This window comes from Gopherus evgoodei, chromosome 17, assembly GCF_007399415.2.
Source record: "Gopherus evgoodei ecotype Sinaloan lineage chromosome 17, rGopEvg1_v1.p, whole genome shotgun sequence".
NCBI lineage: Eukaryota > Metazoa > Chordata > Testudines > Testudinidae > Gopherus > Gopherus evgoodei.
The window spans coordinates 16634662-16656373 of record NC_044338.1 but is presented as its reverse complement, the minus strand read 5'-3'; the positions used below and the strand labels follow the sequence as shown (position 1 = coordinate 16656373).

General features: G+C 47.8%; 2 protein-coding genes across 2 annotated transcripts in view; one reads left to right on the top strand and one right to left on the bottom strand.

Moving 5' to 3' along the window:
• The window catches only part of SPNS2 (sphingolipid transporter 2), a 165482-nt gene extending 155624 nt beyond the window's left edge, over positions 1 to 9858 (top strand). The window contains exons 12-13 of the mRNA XM_030536898.1: positions 2801 to 2847; positions 4850 to 9858. Coding sequence (XP_030392758.1) covers positions 2801 to 2843 — 43 coding nt within the window. The 3' untranslated portion in view covers positions 2844 to 2847; positions 4850 to 9858. The remainder of the gene's footprint in view (positions 1 to 2800; positions 2848 to 4849) is intronic.
• Positions 9859 to 18629: 8771 nt separating this feature from the next.
• MYBBP1A (MYB binding protein 1a) overlaps positions 18630 to 21712 on the bottom strand; it is a 73035-nt gene continuing 69952 nt past the window's right edge. The window contains exon 27 of the mRNA XM_030536825.1: positions 18630 to 19106. Coding sequence (XP_030392685.1) covers positions 18725 to 19106 — 382 coding nt within the window. The 3' untranslated portion in view covers positions 18630 to 18724. The remainder of the gene's footprint in view (positions 19107 to 21712) is intronic.

Sequence of the window (21712 nt, the reverse complement as noted above, 5' to 3'; positions counted from 1 at the left end):
CAGCCTGTTTTTAAAACTAGACAAATATCTAGATGAGTTGATTTACCGCCTGGAAGACCTCTGCGTACCCCCGAGGGGTATGCATGCCCCTGGTTGAGAACCACTGCCCTGAGTATTGTGAAGGTTGAAGAGGTTTTGCTGTTAACATCACAGGACAAAAGGAACCCTGTAAAGGGATTTTATTGCTGTTCATAAGTGAACTAATGTTAGATAGAGAGAGCTGTAAAAATTGGGGCATTTATTTCCTATTATCCCTCTCTGTAGCAAAACGATAGCTCTAATTTGGGTACTGCGAAAAGAGGTATTTTGAAAATGTGTTGGATACTAAAACATGCACACTATAGATGTAATCAGTGCATGAAACATATTGGTCAAAGGATCAGGGAAGCACTGACAAATATTAATGCCCCCCTTTAGAAAATCACAGACTCATCCTTGCTCATGCCCCTAGGTACTAGCTAGCAATTGTGTTCTCTCCCTTCTGCTGCTCCTCAATTCAGCCAGTGATACTGCAGCCTACAGTTTGGGAAGTCACAAGCACAGGCAGGGTAATGGTTTCCGAAGTGCCTCCAGCCCTTTGGAACCTACATCCCTTGGAAAGTCAAGGGGACTTAGATTTCTAATTGTCTGCGTCACTTTTGAAAGGGGCAGCTTGGCTCCCAAGACACTTTTGAAAACTTTAGCCTAAATGAGGACAAGAGGAGTGGGTGGCTAGAAAGGGAAGGTTGCCTGAACCTAGGGAAGGAGAAGATGTGATTCTCTGCTAGGATTTTGGCAGCAAATGCTGTTTCAGAAGCTGAGGCAGGGACTGTCCCATATTACGTGTTTGTATAGCTGCTAGCATGATAAATAAAACTTGGGGTGCAGTGAATAGTGCATTGGCTGGCCGGGTCACTGTCTGGATTAAAAGGGTAACTGGAGGATAGCCTTTTTTAAACTGCCTAGCCTTCTTTCAGTGAGACTGCTGCATAGAGAAAATAACCCATAAAAAGGTCACAGCAACTGTATATTAAATTGGCTCTTTTTCCTACAGAAGTTTCTATGTTAGGCATTGCTATGGATAGAACAAAATTAGATCTGTTTTACAACCTTAAATATTTAATACATAATTTCAGAGCATGTAGTCTAATATTAAAGAGATGGCTCTATGAATAGTTTGTAATTTATAGATACTGTCACATATCATGAAATCTGTTTGATCACATCTAGGAGAAATATTTGGGTTTTCTAGATGGAGGAAATGGAGGGGGGGGACAGGGACTCACTTGTGACTGGTGGAGATAACAGTGAAAACAACCAGAAAAAAAGTTTCTCCCACCAATTTTGGTTCTTAAAAGGCAGTTTGGGAAGAACTTCCTTTCCTGTCAAGAAATAACAGAATGGTTCCCATCTTCCCTCCCCTGGGAGAAAATAGCACAGTTTAGGAACAGCTACTTAGTCAGCAACTATTCCCAAACAGGAAGTGACAAACTCTTCAACGTGGGCTTATCGCTGTTAGACCAGTGGGACCCCTCAGGTCTGGGATACTCTTCCAGCATCCTGGCAGCTCAGGTCTGAGGGGGGACATTTTACCACCATTGAAAAAATTTGGAATTAGCAGCATTTTGGCCCTTACTTCCCTCCCTTTTGGTAAGTCTTCACTGCTGACCTTCCGGTGCCTCCTGGGCGTTCTGATGAAATCCAAGGATACTTAGGATGTAGGTGGCAGCACAGCAGGAATGTTCTAGCCATCTCTTCCTAGGAGATTAGGCAGAAAACCCCATGAACACTTGGAGTGTTTGGCAGAGGAGGGATGATCCAGTGGGTAAGATGTGAGGACCTGGGTTCAGTTTTCTCCTCTGCCACAGACTTCCTAGGTGACCTTGAGCATGACACTTAACCTCTCTGAGCCTCAGTTCCCCATCTGTAAAAGGGGGTAGGGAGGATAATAGCATTACCCTACTTCACAGAGGAGCGTGAGGATAAATACGTTAAAAATGGAGATGCTCAAATACTATGGTGATGGGGGCCATAGAAGTACTCAATATAGACAGGGAGAAGATACATTTTAACCCTTCACATGCTGCACATAAGCAGCACAAACGGTGCACTCTGAGTGCCCCTGGTACACCTGCCAGCAATGCACATGCATTCTCTGTTATAAGAATAAAGCACTGGCAGAATTAACCTGTTCCACTTAGCTTCAGAATGAGTGGTTTATATCTGAGCCCGGTCTACACTACAGTTACATTGACTGGGACAGAGAACAGGGCTGTTGAGCAGAAGTTGCACAGTCTGGTGGATTAGATCTAGCCCAGAGAGCCGCTGTCAGGCCCAACAAGTCTTTCAGCTCCAGTGATTGAAAGAAGACTTTTTTATTTTTTAAACTAACATTTATCAGTGGTGGCTGTTTACATTTATGTTGTCAGTCAAAAGGACACCAAGCAACAGCTACTGCACAAACAGCCTTGTTCCCTGCTTAGGGAAACAATTGCCACATTTCTGAATGCCTTTGGAGGATTGCCGGGTTCTTGTCAATTAGTATCAGCGGCATTACTTTGTGTGTTCCAGCGGCTGTCAGAATTACCATCAGACGCTACCGTGAAAGAGCTGTGTTTGCAGTGCAGCTGCTAATGCACACTAGCTTCCTATCTTTTTAGAGACTGAGCACTCTGAAAGAAATAGACGCACTGACAGTATGGACTATGACAATTCAATGCAAGGACGGCAGATTTTAGGTAGTGTTCTTTTGGGTAACTGATGCTCTAACATCTCCGTGGTGATGGTTTACATCTGACATTTTTTCCCTCTCTCCATTCAGGGTGAATCAACTGATGATGCCACCAGCCTCTGTGAAAGTCTGAGACGGTGAGTGACCAAAACCAACACAAAATGTTTTTCTTAATGACAGTGGTGACTTGCGTGTGTGCTGGGTGTTGGAGAAGAACCTATGTTACAGCCTCCTTAGAGCAAATTCCACCTAATCCTTCAAAGCAAAGCCACATGAGATCTACCTCCAGCCTTGCTTACCCATAAGAACAAAAACCCAGTGCATCAGATCTCTGTGACTCTTGCAATAAAATCACTACTTCAGGCAAAAAAATGGAAGGGACTGAGGCATCTAGGAGGCCTGCGCAACCTCCCGTGTTCTACTTCTCAAACTACATCTCAGGCCATGCAGAATTGTTGCCTTGATTAAAATAAACAAACATGGAGAGGAAAGGGCCTATAAAATTTGTCTCAGCCCCCCTCCCCCACTTTCCTGCTATTAAATCAGCTTATGCGCCACTTACCACCACCTTCATTTTCTGGTCTGGTGGGGAGCTCTAGGTCATAACACTTTTGCAGCAGCTGTTTTTATCGCTAGCCGCCAGTCACAGAACTACAGCTTGGAGCAAACGATAAACTCTTCCTGGGTTTTGACTGGGGCCAAAATTAATGAAGTTTTAAAAGAGAGGAGATTTTTCTTTCCCATAAACTAAGTGCACTGGGAGAATCATCATGAAATAGCACAATTAAGAATGGCCTTTTTTGGGGACTGATGTAATACAATCTTGACTGCAGCAGATGTGTTGCTTTTCTGGGGGGACGCAGAATCTAAGCATTTAATAGGCAAGCTTATACCTTTCATGCGCCGGGCTGGGAGTTTTAACACCAACTTCATGCCATTTAATAGCACTTTTTTACATGATTAAAGAATCATCAATTCTGATTGCAAGACTTACTTCTAATGGCATTAACATGTTTCCCATTAGAGCAGTTAGAAAGGGAAGGGTCATGTAGTGATGTAAAAAAAATATTTCCCTACTCGAACAGGGAATTCAGTATCAAAACTGCTGGTGCCACTTGCTTAAAATAAATGTGTTGCCTTTTACTCCCTTGACCCCTGCAGTGCGAAGAGAGGTGGCTGGGTTCTATTTCATCTTCATTAGTGGCAGAATTGCTGAGTTTTCCAGCTGCAGAATCATCCCCAGCTTACAGGAGCGGCAATTTGAAAAGTGACTTAAGAAAACGATGATGTTCTAGGCTTGTTTTTCAGTTGTTTTCACATCAAATCTGCTCCATTTACAAATACACAGTGTGTTTCTTTCTACATTTTTCCTTTTCTTCCTAATTTTAGTGTAATTTTCCCAGTACTCCATGTCATCTAGTAAAATTTAATTTTTAGTGTTTGAGCAATTTAAGACACACATAAGCTCTTGTGCCCTCTACAGACAAGCTTGAGGCTCTAATGTGAAGAGGCAGAGTCATTGGAAAAATCTCAAGCTATGGTCAAGCATCTTTCTTGGATGTCCTGTGATACGGATAAAGGGCTGATTTCAGAGGCAATGTCAAATGTGCCACTGTTGTGTTTGCAGAAGGGTTAGGTGCACCCAGACTGCCCCTCCCTTGTTTTTCCTACTGCCTGTTCTTCATGTACTTAGCAATGGTGTGGGTTACATAGCAGTAAGTTACCAATGAACTTGCTATGACAGAACTGGTTTACATGGCAGTGTAACTATTTTGGGAAGGGGAGTGATTTTTTTTTTAACCCTTCTAGTTATACCAGTACAAGCGCTAGTGTAGCTCTAGTAAGGTGAGTACATAGTACCTTATATTGGTACAACACTTCTCCCTTCCCCTGTGGGAACAGACCACACCAGTAGAACTGCACTCTGCAGTAGGCTGGTTGTACTGCTTTAACTATACCAGCATAATTAAAGCGGTACAACTTGCACATAGATGAGGCCTCATCTGTTTGGATTGGCTTCTTGAGTGAAGACTAGGGCTTGTTTTCCAAGCTCACGGGAAGAACAGAACCAGTGCCTGTCTTCATAGATCCATACCCAGCCCCTGTCATACTGACTCCCTCCTCCCCTTTTATTCACAGCTGACATTATGAATGATGAAGGAAATGCTGTGTGGACTCCAGCTCCCACAACCACCACTCCAACCTCCTGCTAGGAAACTTCAGTACTGGACACAAGCAAAAGTTCCAGCTCCGGGCTGCATTTGGAGTCTTATCGAGTGCTAAACTAATGACGTCACTCTAACCAGCTGCTGGGTCAGGGTCAAAGACACAAATGGGGATGGCCTAGCTCTCAGGGCTGCTAAGCCTAAGGATATTGTAGGGTTTCCCCACATTGGTGAGTGTCCAAAGAGCCCACCACCACACTACCCCGGGTGTGTGACTGTACATTGTGTATACAGTTTTAGGTTTAGCCAGTGAAGAAGTCTACGTTGCATACAGGGCAACTTCCGTCCTATTAAATGCTGCCAGTTCTGTTAGCCAGATACTATGCTAGCTGGGGACCTTTTCTGTACATCACAGCTTTACAAAGTGAAGGCTCAACCCAGATTTCTTTAATTATTATTTAAACAAATCAGAGGATGCTTTATCTTCATGAAAGACATTAAATACAACTCTATCAAATCTCTGTTTAAGTTGACCATCTCGAAAGGCCCATGCACCTGTACTGGATATGAAAGCTTCCACTGTGTTGCAGCATCTATCTCCAAGAGGGCTCCAAGGGAGCATTCAGAAAGTATGGCACAGACCTTCAAGCAACAGCATCCTGCTTAAGGGAGTACCGGAGGAGCTAGCATGGACATCCATCTCTTATTCTTGAGCAGCTCGGAGGAGTAAACATCTCTCCCTGCACAAGGTGTTCTTTGGGATTGTTACAGAAGAGCCAGGAAAACCACGGTCAGTGATATCTGGTGGCTTCCAGTTTTGTTGAACACACTTAGTTTCAGTTCCAGGTAGAAGGAGGTTTGCAGAATACCAAAATCCAGAGATTAATTGCTTTATGTGGGGTCTGGTATTGGTGCCCTGATGTGCCAGTGATGGTCTGTCTTTGTTTACATGCATATAATGTTCATCATTAGGCATGGTGCAAAAACTAATCATTTTTTCCAGTATTTTCAGGCACATTTATGATGATATAAGCTTTGTTTTCTATCCAGCAACTGCAATTTATAGAAGGATCTTAAGATTCAATGCACACCCCATTTCCCCTCCCCACCGTCCTACTGTTGTGGTTTGCTCCCTCCGATGGGAGCGACTATATTACTTAAATTCACTTTGATCTTACAAAATGTAACTGGGATTTTCTTTTTTAATACACAAGTCTAAACTAAGTTAGTAAGAAGTGAGCCATCTCTTAGCTGATTTTGTTTTCACCAAGGGATCTTGTTTCTTGCAGTTGACATTCAAGTATAAAATGTATACTACACCAGCATGGAACATTTAACAGCTGTGAGGCAACTAAGTGCTACCACCACCAGAAAAATATCAGATTGCCAATCACCTTTTCTGTTTAGGCTTATACTTTTTTTCTAAATTTACCTACATATCACTGTAAAATGTATGTAGGCCTCAGACCCTTTCAAACTCTGGCCAGGGCTGGATTGGAAACAATACTAAATTAGCAAAGGCATTACCAGCCCTGGGATGGTTTTAATAATCTCAAAAACACTGATTAATTTATGCTGTCATTGGCTAGTGTCTCATCCTTTCAAGCAGCACTGCAGTGACTGTATATATGACCCCTGCATTAAGTAATTAGTGTCCACCACAATTTAAAATACTTCCTGTCTTTTCACTTCTGTGCTCTGCAGTGAAAACACAAGAGAGGGCAGATACTTCCACTTACCAGCAGCCTGGTCAAAAACAGCCACATTAACAATATTCCTTTTAAAAACCAGACTGACCAGAAATATCTGTTAATAATCCGCTTGGAATTAACAAGACCAGCTCTTAACTGTAGTTGGGGCTAGGAGGTGGTTTATCTGGGATAACCTACCAAAGGAATGAGAGCAATACAGGCCCTTCAGGCTGGCTAACAGTAATGCTAGAGAAACTAGCAGTGCCTGGGTAACCTTAATAGAGAGGTTAGTGACCCCTATGTGTGTGCTAAAACAAATCTCACAGGATGTTCTTTTAATTTCTTCTAAACTGTGCCAATAAGGTTTAAATAAATGCTTGTTATGGAAGTGCCCTATAGAATTCTCTGGCAAAACCTATGTTTCCTCCTTATGAATTCTATAGGATGAATCTGCAAAGGCTGCTTTTCACTAGGATACTCTTAAATGGTGGTTTTTGTTTTTTACTCACCCTATAAGAAATACTTTTAAACAATTGGAGACAGAAGCCCCACTACTGGCCCATCCTCAGGAGAGCAGCAAATGCGCTTTTGCGCCACTAAAATAAATAACCAAAGCAAGTTCAAAACAATGCTTCATTTCCCATCTCGTACGTTGCTCGGGGAGATGTCAATGCTGGCAGTCTGGCTAGCCAAAGGCCTGAATTAGAAGCACATGAATTTTTTGTGCTGCTCATTAAGATGTTAATTTATGTAAAACAAAAAAACAAACAACAATTAGTCACTTGATCTCAGAGGCCAAGGGAAAATTAGCTGAATTTCCTAAATTATTATTTCAGGTGCTTTGTCTTAAAAGTTACAGCACGTCGGCGTTTACTGTGATTTTATTCCCATAAATTGCAATGGAAAGAGAGCCAAATACACCTTCATTTGATGACAGCTTCGTCTCCTTGGTAGGAAGGGCTGACCTCCCTTCCTATGAAACAAGGTCCAGTTCAGCCAATGGAGAATTAATTCCCCTCACACACACGATCCTTCACTGATTGAATTATTCTCCTGTTGGAGGACAAGAGCTGGCACCAAGGAGGTAGAGTAGAGAGCCGTGAGAACTAAGGGAGGGGAAGGAGCAGGGAATTTGGAATCCCCATACTGAGGCTGTCACTGCCCTGTTACAGATCATGATCCATATTCAGCCACCTGAAGAGACGAAGGTATTTTTTGAGTTGTAGCTACATATTTCTATTCTGGGATGGAATTTTTCAAGCATTGTTCTATTAGAGCTTCTATTAAATATTTATTCTCTTAGAAAGAAACCAGATAATTAGGATAAAGGCAGTAACAAAGCTCTGAGTCAAATTAAGCTTTCCAACCACTCTCAAAAGGAGAGGTTTGAAAAACACTAAAGAGCAGGTGGTTGGGTACAGCTTACCTTCTGCTGTAACATTCTGGGTGTCTGCTAGAACCTGCTCCCTCTTGAGAGGGCTGCATATTTCTGTTGACAGAAAGAGTGAGGGTCCAAGTCCAGCTCTGCCACTTGGACTGCAGGCAAGTCACTACCTCTCTGCTTGTTTCTTCAGCTGTAAACTGGACCCATGAGCACTGTATCAAGGAAGTATGCTCTTCCCTACCCCCATCTCAAACATCCAATTCCAGTATTGTGGTGCAGTGCGCCAAACACTGGTGTTACCCTTCAGTACTAGACTCATCCTCCTCTCCCACGTGCAGAGTTTACTAGGGCAGGGTCTTTAGTTTTGACAAAGCGATTATGAGTTTTCCTGAGGCATTTCTGTGGGGAAAAGTCATATAGAAACAGAGAATGTGGTGAATGGTGTTTTGCACCACAATCCAAATTGTTTAATGGGATCTTGTCACTTAACAGCTAGAACTGTGGACTTATTATTTAACACTCACTCAGCAAAAGTTTAGCCTTGCCTTGTGTGTAGCTGCAGTTGTGGGGAGAGGGAGGATGTGAAGGTAGAATGGGGGAGCCTTTCATTTCTGAACAGACAACTAGCTCAATGTGCCAGTCTCTGAAATCTGCAGAAAGATGGGGTTTGTATGAAATCACTTCCAGAGAAAGCTTTAGCATAAGCAAGTTAGGCCACAAAATGTAGGATTGTAGAGCTATCAACTCCACTTGAAAAAAGACACCCCAGTGTAATTGTTAGAGGGGCCACAATTAAAGATCTACCTTAAGGGATTTCATGTATTAGCAAGGCTGGAGTTGATTATCTGTAAGCAAAACATGGTTCAGTGCATTAGATTTAAGTCTTTAATTTAAATGGTTCCTGGGAACATCTGTACTGCCACTGTCCCCTTACTCCCCCTGCTCCCAAAACAAACTGCATTGTTGATAACTAGGACATAGTCTAGTAAACCCTCCTGTCCCACCTTAGAGCAGGGAAAACAATCAGAATGGAAGGTGGGGTTGGGGCCTGCTTAACTCTCTCCTTCCTTCCTGTACACACACAGCACCTGAGGCGATGTGGGCAATACTACCAGCAAGCACAGAGTGTATCTTTTGTCCAGGTGCAGCCTACACTACTGTGAAGCCCATCCTTCTCCCTCAATGCTCCTCTGAAATCCCTAATTTCAGCACCTGTGATGCTCTGCTGCAAGATACCTGCTCCCTTAGTGCAATGGTCTGTGGTTACCCTGCCATATTAAGTGTAATGGCACGCTGCATGAATCGTGGGGTAGAGTCTACAGGAAGCTGGGGAGGCTGCAGGGTGCCTTCAGCAAAACCTTCCTTATATTTCACTTCATCTTAAAAGCATTTTACCTTGTGTCAGTGCAACCTCCATGGGAGCTTTTGCACAACAGGAGGCAAAACTGAGGGCAATGGGGACAAGGCAGCAACTAGACACTTGTTAACACTGCAACCACACCCAGTAAGTATTCACATCCTGCAGCCTTTACTCACATAGCTGGGTTTGGTAATAGCTACAGGACTGCTTACCTGAGTGAAGCTTGAAGTACTGGGCCAGCATCCTCTAATCTCAGTCCAACCTCAGGGTAAGACAAAAAATAAACTCTACTTAGACTGGAATGTTAAGGTTGTCTCACTTCCCCCCCCACACCCTAGTAATTGGGTTTCTTCTCTATTTGCTTTATTGTTTTGTAAACTAGCACTTGCAGTCACTTTTACTATGTGATGTATGGGAGTATATCATATGTTTTCTTGTTATACAAGGCAGGAGTATAAAATAGTTTTCTGATTTCTTTCAGAAGAAAATGGCTATTTTATTTTTTAAGAGCAACTGATTGTCAACCTCAGAGTATAAAGAGAAATAAAGCCAAATCTATACCTTTATGTAAATTAAGAAATAAAAGTATTTAAAACATACCTCTCGGCTTCTTGTCTGTGTTGTGGCTCCGGCCTCCAGGCAGGCAGCCAGAGCAGCTGCAGGCTCTGACTCAGGCAGGGCTGGTGGTGCCATTGCAATATGCTGGGGTGCAAGTCTCAGAGAGCTGGTTGCTCAGGGCTGCCTTAGATTGAAAGTAGAGCTGGATAGGAGAGCTCCAACAGTGGTTACAGCAGCTCCCGGTGGAAGAAGCATCAACCTTTTCTTAAATGGATGAAAGGAAACACAGCAGGGAGGAGAGTTCAGGTGATGAGTAAAGGGGCTACAGAGCCTCTTCAGGCTGCTGGTAAACACCGTGATCAGCAGGTGACCCACGTGAAATCAGGGCTCTCAGTGGACGGGTGTCCAGAGACCAGGCACTCATCTGCCTCAGAGAAGAACCACCTCCGGCAGCCTTGGCACAGGGCCCCAGGAGACTAAACTGCCCATAGTGCAGCAATGGGTGGAGCAGCACATGGGACCAGAGCTGGGGAAGGTGCAGAAGAATCCCAGGGGTGGATCTGTTTTGTGGATGAAGGACTTACTTACATCTCTAGGGCTGCCGAGGCAAAACCTTTCACTGGTTTTAAGGAATGGCTCCAATTGGTCCTGTGGATGAGAGTCACAAAAAGGGGGCAGAACTTAACAAGAACCTAAAACCAGTGACACATTTCAGCTGAACTACACAGTGGGTGCAACTCTCCTGGCAGCACCCAGCCTGAGTGGCTGGGGTGGGCAGGAGAAGATACCCAGGTGGTGGGAGTCCTCCCCCAGCCCAAGAGGAGTGATGTTAGCTCCAGTGCTCCTCACACAGCACCAGCAGAGGCTGATGCACTGCCAATCCCACTGCACCCTACTGTGCTGCCAGCCCTTGTGCCAACCAGGGAATGTAACACATGCTAGAGCCCCTTCCCTTTGTGCAGCAGAACAGCACAGCTTCATGGCATCGGACTCGCCTTTTAAATACAGTAATTGCCATCAGTGCTAATTTCCTGTTGGCAGAGAGCACCAATGATTTGATGAAGCAAATTTTTATGCATTCAGATGCTCCTGCAGTTGAACTTGGAGCCTCAGCAGTGTTTGCCCAGTTAACTGGAAGCCAAAGCTCGCAGCATGGCTCTCCTGGTCACATGTTTTGTGTGTGGCTGTGGCAGGAGGTACATGGTGCTCTCATTAGCAGGCCCTGCACCCCAGTAGTGAGGAGACTAAAATTGGATTAGACACTGCACCTCCAACGCCTCTCCTTTACCATGTTAGTTTAGTCACTCCTTTTCCTGTCTGCTGCTGGCCCTGGAGGTCTTTCCAAGGCATTGATCGAGGGCATTTGCAATAAGACATGTAGACCACAGCCCATTTACTGGATTACTCCTGGTACAGAGACCCAGGGTCCTGAGACCTGCTGAGCACCTGCAACTCTCACCGCTTTCAATGGAGGGCAACCCTCCTGCGTTGTGAATGGGATCTGCTGATGAAATGCCAACAGACTCTTTCTCTGGGAGTCAAAGTCTCATTCACAGAGTTCCTGATCGCATATGAATGACTGTCATTTACTACATGCAGATAGCATGACAGGGACCCAACCACATTGGCCTCTAGGCTCTACTGCAATACACATTTCACTGCAAATGACTCCAGCCTCCTGTGTTCCCTAGCAAATCTCTTTGAGAAGAACTCAGAATATCTCACTCATTGAAACTACTCACATGGTGACAATTAAACAAATGCTTTAAGGAAGAGAGGGCATTACACTTCCCTCACCTCCCTCCACAATTACTAGCTGCTGCAAAAAACATGTCAGTCGGCACTGGTGGCAATACCACTTACTTACAGTATACAGGGGAAAACTCTTTCTAACAGGGATTTCTCAAGGGTTACGAAGTCAGTCACTATGAATTGTAATACTTGAGTCTTATTTGTTCAGTTAGTTAGTGAGGTAGACAGATGCAGAGAGGAACAGTCTCGACACAACAAAGAGACCACCAGAGTGTCTTGCTTTGGATCTTTCATGATCAGTTTCAAAACTCATCCAAAATGTTCCCTTCTCCTGCAGCTCAGCACCAGTCCTGATGCAGTGGGATGAACTACTAGTTCAATCTGGCCACTTCCTGCAGCAGGCCGCCCCTGGGGACTCAGATAGAACCTGCATAGCTCCTTAGCTCTTGGGATCACAGCACAAGGCCTCAGATTGGCTACGCCTGCTCTAATATGCCAGTCCCCAGGGTTTCTTAGAGACGCCTAAACTGGCTTTAGCTTTTACTAACAGTCTTGTCCTCTATCCGTAGGGCTTCTGTATTTCAAAGGTTAACACTTTGAACATTGTACACATCAGTATCAACTTTGATTACACAAAGGTCCTGGCCAGCGTCCCACACCTTTGCCCAAACTGGGGCTTGGGAGAACAGCACTGAAACCCTGCCCCTGCTGAGTTCAGGAGCTCCCCAGAGCACCTCCAATCTTTGCTTTATCAGGAACTTCATTAAGCAGGGTGCAAATGACTAGCTAGCCCCAGGGCTGAGACACTGGAAGGGTCTGCTAGGATTATTCCCAATTTCTCTAGGAAAAACACTCACTGTTTTCCGTGCTGCACTCCTGGTTAAAATGTTTCTGAACTAGCAGGTCATATTTGTGTCCTCATCTCTCTGTGCCTCCTCTGGGTTGGTTTCACAGCAGGGTCTGGCCCAGCACAGTGGGTACACAACTGACAACTGCAGCAGCTGAAAAAAAATCAACACCTTACTGTTAGTTTCTTGGCAGCCAAGAGCAATCCAGAAAGAGACCCATTAAGAGTCAGAAATTCCAGTTATCCCTGGAGAGATTTTAGCCTTTGTGCATGTAAAACAACTGCATTGTTCTTGGCTATGCAATGCACCTTTGTGCATGTAAAACAGCTGCATTGTTCTTGGCTATGCAACGCCACTGCTCCCACCCTGCCCAAAATGCTATGCCATCCACCTGCCAGTACTCCACTTCAGGTGACAAATGCAGTCTTGAATGCTGTTGCAGCTGTTCCCATGTGCTTTCCCTAGGAGATGTAAACAACATTTCTTCATTTAAACAAACGAAGCACAAGCAGCTGCATAGTTAATGAATGTGTGCACCTGTCATTAGGACCAGGACTGTACTGGCCAGAGAGGGTTTGTTAAAACCCACAACCTGCATTTCCATGTAGCTCACCCCCTCCACCCCCAGCCCAGAGAGGAGCATAACATGTCCTGGATGCAAAGGAAAATGCCACTGAACTAAGAATTTTGGTCCTTTGAGGTAACCATCCCCACTGAAGTGCTGCTCACATTTCACAGGCTCTGCCACCATCACCCCCACCTGTGCTGGCTTCATGGAACTCTTCCAGTCACAGATGGGGAACCCTGCGCATCGCAGCTACTGTGATGCGGATGCTCCCACAATGCTCCTGTTGCCCACTCTTCAATGACCACTCTGGCCAAGGGTCCCTCAGCACCCTGGGCCCTGCCCTGGGGTGTTTGACACATGGATTTTTAATCTGCTTCACTTTGCTAATGGGGGCCTCCTTACTACCCCCAGACTGGTTTGTGCTGCCTCACTCCATGCATGGCTTGGAGCACAAACTTCCTCCCTCCTCTGGCTCCCACTCACTCTTATGTTGTTAAAATTCTCCAGCAGGACTTGAACCTGCAGTTCTCACAGGGAATACAATGACTAGATGTCCCAATTTCTATAGGGACAGTACCAATATTTGAGGCTCTCTCTTATATGTGCGCCTATTACCCCCCACCTCCTGTCCTGATTTTTCACACTTGTTGTCTGGTCACCCTAAAAGGGAGCTCCTCATGGAATCACCAGTCCCTAGTGCCCCAGGACTGGGCAAAACCTGCCTCCACAGGCTCTTGTGGGGAGGTGGAGGCAGCCACTGATCATGCTGGGAGATCGACACCAGCAACAGAGCACCACTGGCCCAGAAACACCAGGCAGGTGGTCACCTAACAGTCGCTTCAGATAGAAGTACCATGAAATGACTTGCTTAAGGCAGAAGCAGAGCTGGGAAGGGAACCCTGCAGCCCCAGATTCTGGTGCCCTGCTCCAACCACCAAGCCACTCCCTGCAGTCTAAGGCAAATACACTGGAAAGGCAGCTGTTGCTTATCTTTCCTGCGCTGTCTTCAGACCCACAGCCAAGTTACTCTGCACAGACGCTGCTCTACCTAATTACTTACTACAGATTTGTTCGTCTCCTTAGTGAGTCCAGATCCCTGTGTGATTTTATTGCTTGCTCAAGTAGCCTACAGCACTCACCCCATTATACTCTCAAGGCTGCTGAGTTTCTCTGCCTGGAATTGTTGAAACACCGATAGAAAGAAAAGCCTTAATTAAAATCAACACCTTGTCTGTCTCCTGAAAACTGGGTGAGGGACAGGACATGAAACCACGTGAAACGAAGCCTTTGCAATTGTTGAAAGGCACAACTAAGTTCCGGGGAAACAAGATTGGACTTGGTGGATTAGGAAACACTTTCTATACACTGCACATCAAAGCTAGGCTCCGCCAGGCAGTGTAATAGGCAACAGAGTTGTTATCCTAGCACAATGGCCTGGGTGAACCCACAAGGATTTTCTGCCCCTATCCCAACTACACAATCTCCAAGACTAAGGCCATGTCTACACTAGAGAGCTTAGAGTGGCACAGCTGTACCAATGCAGCTGTCAGATCTCGCAGAGCCGCTCTCTGCCGACAGGCGAGAGCTCTCCTGTTAACATGCTAATCCACCCCCTCCGAGCGGTGGTAGCTATGTCGGCGGGAGGAGGTATTCACACCCTTGAGCCATCTACATTTTGCCGACATACCTGATAGTGTAAATATGGCCTTAAATATACTACAGTCGCGCTACACTTCACACAAGCTCTTCTGCTACAAACCAGATTGCCCTCGTCGGAGGCCAATGCCTCACATTGCCCAGCTGCAATCCGCTCCATCCCACAGACAGAGGCAGATGAACATAGTGGGCAAGGAGTTGAGACTCCCTTCATTGGCCTCTTCCTCACTAGGAGGAAATGCCCAGCTCGGCATTGAGCTACACCAGCGTAGGTCCAGAGTAACTCAACCAGTCTTCATGGTATTATGCTACATTTACCACCACCTGCTCAGAGTCAAACATTTCTGTTCTCAGAGAGGCCTCTGCCAGGGCAGGGCCCCACAGCGCCAGGTGCCAACAACAGGCCTTTCCCCTTTGGGGTCTAGGTGCTAAAGCCACTGCAACAGAGCAGAATTTGGTCTTATGTATTTCTGCCCTGTCGTCCCTTGCAAGAACGATGGGGAGTCTCCTAGAAACACTTCAGTGCTGCTAGGAGCTTTTTGCTCCTCTGCAGCCTTGCTGAGATTTGATCTCCAACCCAGCCAGCCACTGAAGGGCAATGCAGGCCCTTGTTCACCCACTCTGTACCCAGGGGACACACATGGGGTCCAGGCGTGAAAGATGCCGAGTACCAGCGACCTCCATTGAAATCGATGGGAGTTGCTGTGCACAGCACCTTTTAGGATCAGGCCCACGAGGAGGCTCCCGCTCAGGCCGCAGAATCCACACCCACGTACAAACGTGCCTGTGTAAAAACAGAGTCCAGTACAACACGTCCCTGGCTCTACTCGTCGCAGGCAGCTAACCAAGTTACGGGAAGGCTCATTTTAACTGCAATCAGGCACCTGAATTGCTGCTTAAAATATTGGCTATGGGCAGCCTTCAGGGCACGGGGACAATGAGACAGCTCAGCCAGACCCCACCCCCTCCCTCCTCTGTTCAGTGCCACCCCCACGTTCACCTGTGCTGCCAGCCTGTGTGCTGCTTCATTCCCAAGACCTGCAGCCGGGCCGATGGCAAATCTCAATCCCCAACAGTGGCAGTTTTCTAACGGAGAGAATAAATCAGCAGTGGATACACACACAGCTTCAAACCCCTCTCAGTCCATCTAGGGCATCAGCAGATCATCAAGCAGGCCAGGCCCTGACGGCCACGCACTGCATTTGCATAATTTATCACCAGTCATCTCTTTACGAGGAGTCTGGAAAGGCATTTGAAGCGTGGGGCCCTTTATTATTATTAGGGCAGAGGCTTTGAAAGGTGCTGGCCTCCGTAATTCCAGGTGGCAGAGGGTGCCCTGTGTGTCATCACCCTGCTCTGAAGTTTAGGCATATGGAGGTTTTGGGGGGGTTTGATCACATCAAGGGAAATAGTTCCCAGCATCCCCCAGTCAGGTAGACAGGGCTCACAGATGTTCCGCAGGATAACCTGATGGCCATTTCAGTTCCTCCAGGAACAGCGATGGATAAGTTACCAGGGACCCTTCAAACCCTCAAAGCAAGTGGTCTTGGAAGTAAAGCCTGAGTAGCTCAGTTAGGCCCTAAATAGTCATAATTCCCTCAGGTGGGGTGAGCAGCAGAGTGGCACAGCAAGGACAGCAGCTGTGCCCATGCAACCCTCAGGGGAGTGTGTGTTGAGGTCCCCGCTGTGCCGATCCACAGCAAGCAGAAACCGACCCAGCTCCAGAGCCACAGCTCTTTAACTCCAGCCACAGCCGCTCCTTCTTTCGGTTCGATCCCCAGTGTGTCAGCCACCAAGGCAGCCAGCACACAAGCATTGGCCACGCAACATGGCTCGGCCACGGCTTTGGAGCAAGGCTCCAGGCGGGTCATTGGCAGGGACTGATCCCGGCACCCTGGATCTAAGAGCATGAGCCTGCACGCTACTTGAGCAGCAGCAGCCTCTTCAACCTCTGTGCACAGTCCAGAGATGGACAAAGGCACACAGTGCGTTCACTAGCATGGGATACAGAAGTTTCCCTTCATCCCACTGCACTAACAGGCTGAGCCCAGGCCTGCGGGAGCCTGCTCCACCTCCTGCACCAGTCACCGTGTCATCAAACCTCCCAGGGGAGCAGGTACCTCAGCATCCATCTCCAGCCTCTTTGCTGAGGCTGGCGATCAGTGCCAGGGTCCGTGTGACTCACGTCATTGGCGAGTGCAGCTCTGCGCCACCTGAAAGCAGCTGCTGTCCTCCTGAAGCTGGGCAGACTGCTATTCCTTCCTTGGTGCACGGGGAGGAGAAAAGCCACTCACAGACTCTCATTACAGAACAACTGGCATGCAGAGGGGGTGTGGATTCACCATTCACCGAAACCTTCCCCACCCCCCACTTTAAAATCCAAACCAGGCGATGGGGGCATAACATCAGAGGAGGATTCCCCCCCACCCGAAAGGCGGAAGGGATGTTGTGGCCGGGTATGAGTCACAGGGATCTCACTCCTCTGCCACTGAGGCTGGTGCTGAATGCTTCCACGGAAAGCGACCAGCACGCGTGCAGGGGGCCCTGCAGGAGGTGCTCTTCTGGGACACGCAGGAGGACGGGAGATACTGTAGGGTGGCTTAAGCAGTGCATTGCTCAGGTACGATGGGGAGGGGGGCAGCAAGTGGGGAGGCAGATGAGCAAGGCTGACAGAGGCCACAAATGGGCAAGCTCACCCCACCTCCTGGGGAAAATGTGTTTCAGGTGGGACTTCCCAGTGCATGCGCATTTGCTGCCTGGACCAGGGCCCCCAGCTGCTGTGGAGAAAGCCCTCCTGCAGGGTGGAAACCTGGAGGGATGACCTGCCTGCATTAGCAAGAAGCAGCCCTTTCGGTGGGGCAAATAAAGCAGGGGAGGGAGGTTGGAGGAACAGCTAAAAACCCAGACCCTTCCCACCAGCCCACACACCTCTAAATCCAGGGGGTATTCCCAAGACCCTGTCCCAGCTGAGGATAACGCCCCCTGCCAGCAGCCTCAACTGTGCTCCGGGCAGGGAGGGAGATCTGGGAAAGGAGCCTGTGATCTGGGGCGCATCTGTCAATTATGCCAACCCCAGCAGCTGCAAAGCAGTGCAGAAGCAGCAATGCTGGAACCCAATATCCCAGCCCCAGGGAACCAGGGTGCCTGGCCCGCCATCAACCCTCCCAGTAAATGCTGCTTCACTAGAGGCCAGGGAGACAGGGAGGGCGTCACTCTAGAGTGGCCGACAGAGGCCACTGCATTCACAGCACAAGAGGGCTCCTTCAGCACCCGAATGGGAAGCACTCAGCACTGGCATAAGCAGGTACCATGCCAAGATGCCACTTACACCTGCTAGGAATTTGGCCCACAGCCCAGCTCCTGCTTCCCAGGCTGGCAAGGACCAGGACCACTGCAGAGGATGGAGACCAGGTGCTTGTGCAATGAGCTCCAGTCCAGCACTGGAGAGCTAAAAGGAATCAACTCCTGCAGTTCTCAGCTGGAGGAGTGGAGGGCGGCCAGGGGGGACAGGAGAGAGGGAGAGACCCATCTCTCCAGTCATAGCAATTTACATGAATGTCCATCCAGGACTGTAACAGACCATTTCTGACCTGCAGAATGTCAGGACTTGACCCCAGAACTTCAGCATTTGATTGATTGGCCAACTACCTGCCTAATCTCCATTGAAACAGACAGATCTTACCACTGGCAAAACAGAGACATGAGTGAGACAAGAGCTCCCGCTATCCCAGACAATCACCCTGGCAGGAAGGAGGATGGTACCTGGGGGCACATAGATACTGCATCAAGGTTACAGAGCAGAGAGCGTGAGGGCACGTGCAGAGGGGTCAGAGACAGGGATGTGTGTCTCAGACTCCACGCCTGAGGCTCAGCAGACAGTGACACCCTGCACTCAGAAGAGTCCCCGTGCATGAATCAGACAGGCAGGTCGCATGGGTCAGCACGACAGATGGTTTATTAAAACTATGAGATGGTGCAAAAATATATATAAGCTATTAAAACATCCCAGCCAGGTCTGAGTAAGTCCAGAGTTCACGCCTTTTGAGCAGGTGTTTTGTTTGCTTTCTTCTTCTTCTTAGCTTTACCCTGCTTCCCCTGAGGCTCTTGGCCATGGCTCCCCTTAGCCTTCTTTGGCGACGGGCCCTCTGCACCTGCCTTTCCTGCTCCTCCTTTCCTCTTTCTGTTCCTCTTCCATGCTGCGGCCTGCCCTCCCTCTGGGCCTGCTTCTCTGCCACTCTCCGCCCCGTTCTCTGGGCCTGCCTCTCTGCCGCTCTCTGCCCCATTCTCCTGGAGAGCCTTTTTGCGGTTCTTGCGATACTTGGTAGCTGGCAGGAAGCCTTTCTTCTTCCGCTTGAAAGGCTTTGCTCCAGAGGTGTGCTCAGGCCGGGCCACTGCCTTCTCCTTTTTGGGGCGCCTGCAAACCAAAAGCACCAGAGATCATGGCACGTTGCAGCTAGGAAGGTGACGTGTGGCACAGCCTGCCCCCTATGGATGGCAGTATGGGCTAGTAATGGCAAGCGGAAGCATGAGCGTGTCACGGGAAGCATAACATAGCAAGCGAATAGAGTCAGTTACATTCTCTGAACATTTGCTCCTATCATACAACAGCCCCAGCGGGACCAGAATCCAAGCAGATAAACAACAGCTTCAGAGGAAGGCAACCCCAGCTCCAATAATGAACAGTGCTGTATGCGTGTCTCTCTCTCCGTGTACACAAATGTGGGGAGTGGGGGGACAGAAGGGGGAGTGAGAGACTTGATGGGGGGCAGCCAGCTCAAGAATGGGAAGGAGGATCCTGAGGGTTCCTACTTAACTTTTGGGCTCATTCCAGCCCCTGCAAGCCCTGCTCTCGCCGCCTGCTCCTGGCCTAGGCACGTGCAAGTTCTCACAGGGGTGGAGGCCCCACAATATTTCCATTGCAGAGATGCGAGCCCCACCACCCCTGTATAAATTCATTTGTGAAGCAGCAGCAATTGCCCATGTTTACAAGACGCTATGTGAAACCACACTCCCCTTTGATTCTAGCTAGTGCCCTTTGTCCTCATATGGCGTGACAGAGGAGGGAGGTCCAGGCAGTTTTCAGCCTGCCAGCAATCCCAACTGAGTCACCTCTAACCCTGCTAAGTTACACCAGCCTACGGCAAACCCAGCCACCCCCTAAAGTCCTCTGGAGGCAGTGTGACTCAGCGGAGCAGCTAGACAGTTAATCCAGGTCCATTTGCCTGCTGAACCAGTTAGGTTACAGCACTGCTATCAGCTACCGTGTCTCTTGGAACGCACGGAGCAGGGATTCAGGAAAGGATCCAGTCTTGAATCTCCCTGGCTTCTCTCCTTGTTTTTCAATCCAGAAAACTGTTTTCAAGAGCGTACAAGTCAGAGTGTCTTCACTGCAGAGGTCTCGGGTTCTCAGGGCTGCCCATCAGTGACTCCACCCGGGAAAGATGGAGCCAAACTGCACCATTCAGTGCGCTGCGACACCTCCATCCCCCTCGTGCCAGCCTAAGGAACTGACGCAATCCAAGAATGATGCAGGGAATTAGATTGGGAATCCCTAAAACCTCCCCCAGGCACTGCCAGGCTGGTGGTTTAGGTAACAACATTCGCTCATTATCCACCATTATAACACGACTCTTCAGCATCATTTAGACAGAACGCCCTTGAGTTAGGCTGAAGAATGAGCATGTCTTAAAGGGGGAGAAAGTATCACAACCCCCTGCTTCATTAACTTAATTGGATTCCACTTTGTTCCTTATTTGACACGTTAGTCACCAACACTCACTCTGTCTCTGGTTATGGCAGCTGGGCCCTGTAAACTCAGGCAGGAGATCAGAGGGACAGAGACTGCCTAGCAGTGGTTTCAGCTGTGGATAAAGAGTGCCAGTTCTGTTCCGTCACTGGTATGCTCTACCAGAGCTTCCACTACTGCATTAGCAGGACATAATATGTTTTTAGAGATTTATCCTAATTACTTCGATGGGCTTAAAACCCAAACTGCATGCCTGTGCATACTGTGAAATGAGTCTCACACTCCACAAGTCCCTCCCCTACAGATCATCTTACTGCCATGGAGGAATTATAACCTAGACGGAAAGCAGCCCTTGGCTGGGACCACATCTTCTAATGTCTGCATAATAATTAAACTGATGCCACCACCAGGAAGTGGCAAAGCTGTAAATTTGATTTTAGCCTGAAAACAAGACTGATTTCCAGGAACACAGCATTTCTTTCTGCAGAAATTTAATACAGCCCAACAACTAACCCACTTGGTCTGACATATAACAGACACATTCAGCCTGTGCCTGACCCCCTACCCTGTTATTCTGAGAAGGTTTTAAAGCCTTGCTGAGGGACGCAGAAACTAATTTGTTCCCTACTCAGAAACTCACGAGGTAACAGAGCTCAAGGGAGTGGGGGCGCTAAAACAGTCACCTAAACCAGCTGACCTTGCCCTCTGGATCTGCTCTTCTCTTGCAATGGTCACAAGTGACCAGTGATCTTGAGATTCTAACTTGAGGCACCTCAGAAGGATCTGGGCACCCTACCCACTAAAGCGTTTTAATTTGGGCATCCAGAGACGACGGCTCCCAAAACCACAAGTCATTTCTGAAACTGCTGACCAGCTTGCTACTCAGACCCTTCCCTGGGCAGCTGGAGTATGAGAAATACCCACTGGTTGGGTATTTCTGCTCTCCTCGTCCAGCCCGGCCTCCACAGTAGCTAGACATACTCACACAGCTGGTCCCGTCTGCACTGCCAAGTGAAGTGGCTGGAGACAGCACAGCGGCTAACTGAAGGTGATCCGAGGTCAGGGAGAGCTTGTTATCCTTCCCCCAGGGCTGAGACACCTGTACATACTGCACTTGGTCTAACGAGGTCCCAACTCCACCAGCCCCATGAGCTCAGCTCAGCCTGACATTCAGTCTCTACCCAAGCAGCAAAGAATCCTGTGGCACCTTATAGACTAACAGACGTTTTGGAGCATGAGCTTTCTCTACCCAGTCTCCTATATAGCAAAGGCAC